Source organism: Nymphaea colorata, chromosome 13, assembly GCF_008831285.2.
Source record: "Nymphaea colorata isolate Beijing-Zhang1983 chromosome 13, ASM883128v2, whole genome shotgun sequence".
NCBI lineage: Eukaryota > Viridiplantae > Streptophyta > Magnoliopsida > Nymphaeales > Nymphaeaceae > Nymphaea > Nymphaea colorata.
Genome location: NC_045150.1, coordinates 6,295,190 through 6,303,771, shown reverse-complemented (window position 1 = coordinate 6,303,771; position 8,582 = coordinate 6,295,190). Strand labels below are relative to the sequence as shown.

The window sequence follows — 8,582 nt, the reverse complement described above, 5'->3', positions numbered from 1 at the left end:
ATCCCCTTACACAAGACGAGCCACAGAATCTGACAAAGAGAATGTGTCCCTGAAGACTGTTGTTGCGCTCCTCCCAAATACATCATCAAGTTGAAATGAGTCACGGCCTTCAAACATGACCCCAGGAAACAGTCAGGTGAAGGAAAAAACAAAAGAAGAAAAAAAACGAGAGAGAAAGAGAAAGAGAAAGCGCTAGATAGGTGCTTTTGTGTGTGGGTGTGTATGGTCTTGAATTCGTAAACTTGAGTAAAAAATTACGGCACCTTCCACTGTGTATAGTTCTTTAACATATCCTATTGAAACTTATGTATATTTGGCGATCCAGCAGTGAGTACGATATGATCTCCATGGTCATACATTGTTGGTCGCTTTCACGTGAAAACAAAGTAGCGAGGAAAAGATAAATTTAGGGAAAAGTCGGAGGAAGCAGAGTACAGACTTTGAGGCATTACAAAGTCGTGTTGTCCTTTGATCTTGGATTCTGTTGTCACTTGAAGAAAACACAAAAATTGAAAGAGCTAGATTACCATGTATTATATTATATTATATTATATATATATATTAGTCTCCTTACTTTATAAGTTTTATTAATTCCTCAACTACTAAATATGTTTGGCATTCTGGTGGTGGTTACAGGTATTGCTTGAACTTCAATTCATCCTACCAGAAAACAGTGAATGGGAAATACGGATATATTAAAGTATAAAATATAAACTGAAAACTATGATTTGGATGGCAATCAGGATTTGGGATTTTCTTATTTTTTTAAAATCCCACCTAATTCTTCTCTAGAAATAGACGTTTCCTCGTCCTTTTTGAGACCCTTCTGACACAAAAAGCTGAGCCTTTTTATGTTCCATTTTCAACCTGTCGCTTCCTTCCTCCCTTTATTTTTTTTTTCTGCACTTCTTCTCATTTCTTTTGTTGATTGATCAACTCTATCATCGAGAGACGTGTCTGCTTCTAATCATGAGGGAAGAGGGTCGAGGAGAAGGTTAACTCATAAATTCAACAGGTTGGATCTTGAATTCTTGATCGCCTCTCTCTCTCTTTCATCATCATTTTCATCATCATGGTCTTCTGTCAATGCAAAAAGACCAAACCGGATCAGATTTGACAAACACCATCTCTGTGATTCATGAAAAATTAATATATTATATTATATTCTTTTCTTTTTTGTTTTATATAATAGAAAACCTTCTTAAATGATCAGCTCTTCGCCTTGCTCTCTTTATTCTTCGCCTTGCTCTTTTTATTCTGCCAGTAAGAATGCCTCTGACATACTTTCTTATGCTTGTCAGTAAAGATCTGTATATTTTCTCATAATTTCACATTATCTTCTATGTGGGAGTCGCTATAACTCAGTAACCTGCAACTGGAAATTACAAGAGAAAAAAAGGGAAGAAGAAGGGAAAAAGGAGACTTGTCCAGCCATTATCTTCCGACTTCTCCCTTGCCACACTGTAGTTGTAACCTTTCTTCCACGCCTTTCAGGTGAGAGCAGAGCGGTCGTGATGGGACCTTGGCCTTGTCATGATTTCACATGATCAGATGGCTCTGATACATGGTACTTCAAGTTCTGGAACTACCAACTATCCCTTTCATCGACATGGGTACCAGGGAAAGGAATACGGCGTCAGCAACGGCCGGACGGAGTTCGTTCTTTCATTATCGATCAGAAGATGATTGATCTTGTAATTGAAAACTAGGGCTCTCGTTCTGTCAATTTCGGAAATCATGGCTACTTACTTCTCTGGCAATGGCGCAGAGATTCAATCGGACAGCATGCAGACACTCTACCTGATGAACCCAGGATATGTTGGATTTCCCGAGCCGACCACACAGGGAAACGTAGTTTTGGTTAATCAGCACGCCGGAAATTCGTTGCCGGGAAACCACCAGCAGTTCATCGGCATCCCGCTTCCTCCGGCAGCTCAGGCGTTCATGGGCAACCAGCCGAGTGAGGTGAATTCAGCCTTCTTGGCTTCCAATCTCAGGCAGCATAACCTATGGAGGAACAACGCCGGCGAATTGTCGTTCGTCCAGTCGATTGGAGATGCCAGTCCGACTGCCGCCGCTTCCTCCGCGAATCAATTTCATATTCCGGCGATGGGGAGCAACTCCGGCCACCAAACGATGGGCGAGATCCCTCCCCAACTGGGGCTGCAAAGGGAGCAGCAAGGCGGGCTGTCCCTGAGCCTATCGTCGTCACCGGTGCAATTCATGGCGGCGTCTAATTCCTTCCAGTCTGATGTGGAGGCGGCAGGGGGGATGGTGCCGCCGACGGCGGCTGGAGGAGGAGTTGGTGGTGAAGAAGGGGGAGGCGAGGAGAGGAGGGTGAAGTGGGAAGGCGGGTTGCAGAGCGTTCTCTTGGGATCCAAATATCTGAAGGCAGCGCAAGAATTGCTGGATGAGGTGGTGAATGTGGGGAGGCGTTTGAAGGGCGACCGGACGGAAAAATCACCTTCCAAGGAGGGGAAGACAAAGAAGGATCCGCCGGCGGCAGAACCAGAGGACGCCGGCGGCAAGAGAGGGAGCGAATTAACTGCAGCAGAAAGGCAGGAACTTCAGATGAAGAAGGCTAAGCTAGTTGGCATGCTGGAAGAGGTAGGGGCTCTGGAGCTCATCCTTCTCCCCCTTCTTTCTCTGTTATTTATTTATTCATTTACTTAAAAAAGGATTTGCCTTTACTACAAACTTTTCCTTTTACAAAGGAAAAAGGGAAATCGAAACGGCGGATTTTGTGCTTGGTTTCTCTTTTCTTTTCTTGTGAGTTGCAGAATTTTGAGAAGAGAAGACTGATTTGGCAATTAATGGGCATTTTTCAATCGTATTAATTGTTTTTTCATTTTGATGAGATGAAATTGAGAATTGGGTGGTTCAAATCATAAGATATTCTAAAAAAGAAGCAAACCTTCTGGTTGATCTGAAACAAAAGAAAATAAATGTAGCGCAGCAGCAGTAAAGTTGGACTGAAACTAATACACGATACCAGTTTTTACGGAGGACTAATCGGCAATGAGTTTCTCCTCTTCTTTGCTGCTATTCCAAAATGATTTAAATACAAAATTTGATTGGAAAAGGATTACCAGTTCATGGCTGGAAGAACACAGTGGTTTGCCAAGAAGATTTGATAATTCTGCTACATGCAGGAGCTTTATTTTCTGATGTCAACAATAGAGAGGCAGGGGAACAGTAACAAGTGAAATTCGTCATGCTTTTTACTCCCCTCAAGTGGGTCCTTTTCCTCCAGAATGGCAGATCGAAATGAGTCTGAAAATGTCTGTTTTCCGTAAGAAAAAAGACAGAGAGAGCTAGAATCTAAAGGACTGAAACTGCAATGCAGTACTCTGTTTTCAAATGTCCTGAATATTACTATTCCTTCTCTCTTAAATAAATATTTGTCTGATACTCACCAAATATAAAACTGCCAAAGAAAAGTAATCTTCTTTTTCTCGTATTTTCATGGTACAGGAGATCAATTATGACGATTTTTCTACGTCCTCTGGTTGGAAAAATGAGTCCCATATTGTCGTTCACATGGAAGATAACAATGGAAGTAAGGGATTTTTCACTATTTTAAAGAACCACAACAGATATTGCCCAATATTCCTCCAAAATAATGCCTTATAGATAAACTTGCCCTCTAACTTACGATTACAGAGCATTATGGTATGATGCCACAGATCCCACTTTGATCAGACTCTTTATTTTCTAACCAATTTTTACAGAAATGAGCTCAATTCGAGATTCCCATTGCTTGAAGGCTTTCGAATTTCTATTAACTGGTTAGGTTTTTAGCAACCATGATCTGATCTTGAATCCTTGATCAATAATTTCTTTTAGGTGGATCAAAGATACAGACAGTACCACCATCAGATGCAGATGGTAGTTTCTTCCTTTGAGGCGGTAGCTGGAGCTGGGGCTGCGAAGACATATACTGCCCTTGCGCTGCAGACGATCTCGAAGCAGTTCAGGTGCTTGAGAGATGCCATCGCCGGACAGATCAAGATGACCAGCAAAAGCCTCGGGGAAGACGACTGCTTGGCCGGCGGCAAGGCTGAGGGCTCGAGGCTCAAGTACGTGGATCAGCAGCTCCGGCAGCAGAGGGCGCTTCAGCAGCTGGGCATGATGCAGCACAACGCATGGAGGCCGCAGAGGGGTCTGCCGGAGAGGTCCGTCTCCGTCCTGAGAGCGTGGCTCTTTGAGCACTTCCTCCACCCGTGAGCATTCTTTTCTCTCTCTCTCTCTCTCTAATTTCCCATAATTAATTTAGGTGCAACTTTTTCAAGTATTTCAAAAACGGGTCTAACATTTTCTGAATTTCTAATGTCATCCCCTGAATTCATACAAACTGCGAAATATCAGCATCGTCACAGAAAACCCGTCTTTTCCGTAAAGAAAAAGTCCGTTTTATACAACAAAAACATGAAGTGATTGTCTACTGATTTAGAACATGCACAAATTTTTTAACTTGTTCTACTGCCATGCTTTGGATGATAATTTCACAGAAAAAATATATATATACAATTCTACTGCACCGTGGGCCATTTATTTCTGATGTCTCTCATGGTATGTTTAATATTCATAATATGGTCATCCAATGCTCAAATGAGATAAATTTATATAGTGAATCAAACATGTAGGCCTTATAATAGCATGAAATATTTGTGAAATAAGAGAAGATTCCCTTATTATATATCATTTGTTATTGTAGACTTTACGAACTTGGGGGGGGAGAGAGAGGGTGATCAGTTTGTAGGTCTTATAAGGGGCTTAGTTGACATTATTTGTGATTTGAAGTAATTATTTATTAATTTATCATGTTCTTTTCTTTCTAGAACAGAATATGCTTTTGGATTGATATGAATGTACAAATTACAAACATGATTTTTGTATAAAATTTTAATTATCCATGATCAGATATAAGCTTTTTAATGTACTTGTACTGTTTCGGCGGCATATGATCAAACATGCAGGTTCTATCGACCTTGGTCTTTCTAGAAAAGTTATATCTATACATATAATATGTGCAAATGGTCAGAACCTGATTTGGTGTATTAAATAAATATGAAGTCGATTCACAGGAAGCTATGTACAAGTTTTCTTTGTGGGGAGGAAATCTTGACGGAAACTAACATTGCAAAGACAACTTTACATTTGGCAACTTGTAAATTAAAAAATCAGTTGAGATGAACGGGTGCACAATATTTACTTAGGATACGTATTCAAAGAATTTTATGATTGCTCATTAAATGACAAATAGTATGTCTTATATATAGAAGTCAGATTGCGATGAGACATCATCTATTAGCCGATGCCATGTTTCATAGAAGTTAGAATTTATGTGGACATAGCTTCTTATTTTCTACCAATCTTACATATAGACATGTGAGTCAATCTTACTCCCTTTTAAATGTTCAAAAGTCAAGATTAAATAAAGAAAGAGAATGTCCAAAAGTGCAAGAATAAGAAAACTGTGTCATCTTATGAGCACATAAATATAAGGTTCTTGACTATTTTTGAACGCCTATAAGATGCAATTCACATATAAAATTTCAGTGATCAATTTCTTCAATCTCACTAAGTTTAGACAATCTTTGTACTACCTTGTCATTGGATTTGTGAAAGAGTACTGCCCAACTCAAGCCAAAAGTCGGTTGGGCATTAGAAGATCAAGTTCTTGAAGATATATATATATATATATATATATATATATATATATATATATATATATATATATATATATATATATATATATATATATATATATATATATATATATATATATATATATATATATAATTTGCCAAAGTCACCAACTTACTTATGAGGACTATTTTATCTATCATAATAGACAATTGAGAAAAATGTGACGGTTATTTTAATCATATGGTATTATTTCACACATTTTTTCTTTCTTTTCTCTCATTCCATCCACAATGGATCAGACGGTCCTTATCAGGGCAAACAAATTATGAGCTAGGAAGACTTGCAGCATTATTGCTTTGCACGAGACTTGATTTCTAAGATACGCTTGTTTGAGTGAAGCATTTCCTACTTGTTCTTTTCCGTATGCAGCAGTTAGATCTTATTATTTCTTGCTTAGTAATTACTAATTAAAATTTCTTCTGACAGGTGAAACTCTTAAATATTACTTAAAATTTACGAATAGCTCTCATTCTTTTGTTCTTCTTTTCTTTCCCTCTCTATCTTTTTTTCATTTTATTTAACTTCTTGTGCCTGGTATGCAGGTATCCAAAAGATGCAGATAAGCACATGCTTGCCAAGCAAACAGGCTTAACAAGAAGTCAGGTACTCTCTCTCTCTCTCTCTCTCTCTCTCTCTCTCTCTCTCTCTCTCTCTCTCTCTCGTATATATAAGTATTTAGCTTTTCCTGTCTTTTGATGTTTGTTATGGGTCAGTCTCAAATTTGTTGGCACAAGGGTTGTCATTAATCCTCTAACTGATGGTTAAAGAAGCTTTAGATGCAGGGGCAGAGGTATGCCCTACAAAGCCCACTGTTTGATAGTTTAATTTAGTGTTGAAACTTAAGTGAACTTAAGTTCAGTTATATGAGATAGTCCCAGGAGGTTCAAGTCACTGCCGCATGATCAATTAAAAGTTTGTTAACTATATATGTAGTGCTTCATGAAAAAAAAAAAAAAAAAAGCTCTGCCCCTTTCTTACTATTATATACGTAGGAGAGTCATTACTGTTGGATGCCGCCTTAAATGATGTTTAGATGTTAGTTTCTTACTATTATATACGTAGTAAAGTCATTACTATATATATATAATGATGATGATGATGATGACCACAAGAATATTTTCATTGTCTCCTGTCGCATGCAGGTCTCAAACTGGTTCATCAATGCACGTGTTAGGCTTTGGAAGCCAATGGTTGAAGAAATGTACATGGAAGAAATCAAAGAACACGAGAAGGAGAATACGTCGGAGGAGAAAATCAGCAAGAGTGAAACCAACGAGGAGTCCGCACCCATGAAATCCACAAGCATGGACAGCCCGCCACCTGCAGTAGACATGGCGAACAGCAAGTGCTTGGACACGATCAGCACTGGTCAGACGAGATCCTCACCACCATGCGTCTCCGCTGCAGGGTGCAGCCTGCTCGCCTCTGCTTCTTCACCGGACGCACAGATCCTCCTTGACATCGAGCTCAAGCAGGCCACCTCCAAAAGGATGGCAGGCAATGGCTTCCAAGACTTGAACCCCCTTCCATCCATAAATGCGAACATGGACATCAAGGCCGACGGTACGACCATCGGTGGTTTCCGGCGGCAAAGTCGAGATGGCTACGCTCTTGCTGCCGCCGCGGCCGCAGCTGCCGCGGACCAGGGAAGCAGCTTTGGCTCATACCAGCTCGGTGACATTGGTAGATTCAGTCACGAGAATTTCGCGCCTAGAATCACGACAAATGGGGTGTCTCTCACTCTAGGCCTTCCTCACTGTGACTCGCTCTCATTATCTGGGCCACAAGCAGCAGCCTATCTTTCTAGTCAAAGCATGGCATTGGGGAGGAGGCATGAGCTAAGTAGTGAGCCTTCTGATGACTTCTGCAGCTTGAACTCTACTGCTGCTGCGGCTCACCCAGCCAATGCCTATGATAATATCAACATCCAAACCAGGAAGCGTTTTGCTGCTCAGTTGTTGCCAGATTTTGTCACCTGATCACAGAAATCAACATTGGTTGCTGTCTTCCTGGAAGTCTATATCTGTAACAGTAAGCTAGCTAGCTTAGCAGAATCAGCAAATATGCATAGTAAATGTAAGCTATATTAAATATATATGTATACCTTCCTCTCATTTCTCTCCTAAGGGAAAAAATACTAGTGGCCTAATAAAAAGCAAAAGAGAGGAAAAAGTGGAAGTAGCGGAAACGATACGTATAGGTTATAGTATCATGAAGGGCTGTATATTTATTTTGTCCTCATTGCAGGTAGCTCTCCACGAATTAGTGCAAATATTGTTATTCATAAGGAAATAAATGAACATCAGTATATTAATGTATGGTGATTCAGGAATTCTGACATGGGGTTCGTAGTTTTGATCTTGCAGTGTGGTCATGGGGTTGTTTAAGTTGTTCATATTTTGGTTGTCACGAATAACGATTTTTTTTTTTATTGGTCTTGTTTATAATTTGTGCGAAGTATTTGGCCCGATTATAACTTGTTTATAAATTTCGATAGCTGATGGACCAAGAAAGCAAAACTATATTGATGGTAGGAACATGTTACTGAATGGATTGTGGTGTATATACATCGCTGTCTGACAAAGGCGGAGCTACATATGGGCTGGCCAGCCTCTCAAGGTTTCTTTAATTTCAAATTAATATTTTTAAACATATGCTCTGTTATGTGTATGAGTGCCCCTTCAAATATGAAAATCTGTAAAGAGTGCTCCCCACCTGAAAATTTCTCTAGCTCCGCCACTATGTTTTCATTCACAAAGTTACATGGGCAGACTTTATGCTTTTCAATGTGATTGATTAACCCAATCGGGTGTCATTAGAGATGAAATGATGTATTGGCCGATTTACATTTCCTGCTATCTTTGGTGTCT

General features: G+C 39.8%; 1 protein-coding gene across 2 annotated transcripts; it reads left to right on the top strand.

Annotated features, from left to right (window-relative positions):
• The first annotated feature begins 846 nt into the window (after window positions 1-846).
• Window positions 847-8,030, top strand: LOC116266765 (BEL1-like homeodomain protein 1). 2 transcript variants are annotated; one of them, XM_031648098.2, is made up of 5 exons: window positions 847-1,015; window positions 1,495-2,607; window positions 3,847-4,223; window positions 6,255-6,315; window positions 6,855-8,030. In XM_031648098.2, the coding sequence occupies exons 2-5, from the start codon at window positions 1,738-1,740 to the stop codon at window positions 7,689-7,691; spliced, it is 2,145 nt and encodes a 714-aa protein (XP_031503958.1). In that variant the 5' UTR covers window positions 847-1,015; window positions 1,495-1,737; the 3' UTR covers window positions 7,692-8,030. The 2 variants fall into 2 exon arrangements, with proteins under 2 accessions (XP_031503958.1, XP_031503957.1); XM_031648097.2 differs by lacking the exon at window positions 847-1,015 and having other exon boundaries at window positions 1,053-2,607.
• The last annotated feature ends 552 nt before the right edge of the window (window positions 8,031-8,582 follow it).

Bases quoted from the DNA above. Each gene is read 5' to 3' on its own strand.
- LOC116266765 (XM_031648098.2), top strand. From the start codon at position 1,738: ATGGCTACTTACTTCTCTGGCAATGGCGCAGAGATTCAATCGGACAGC. The intron at 2,608-3,846 runs GTAGGGGCTCTG...AATTTCTTTTAG, and splicing joins TAGTTGGCATGCTGGAAGAG to GTGGATCAAAGATACAGACA. The intron at 4,224-6,254 runs GTGAGCATTCTT...CCTGGTATGCAG, and splicing joins TTTGAGCACTTCCTCCACCC to GTATCCAAAAGATGCAGATA.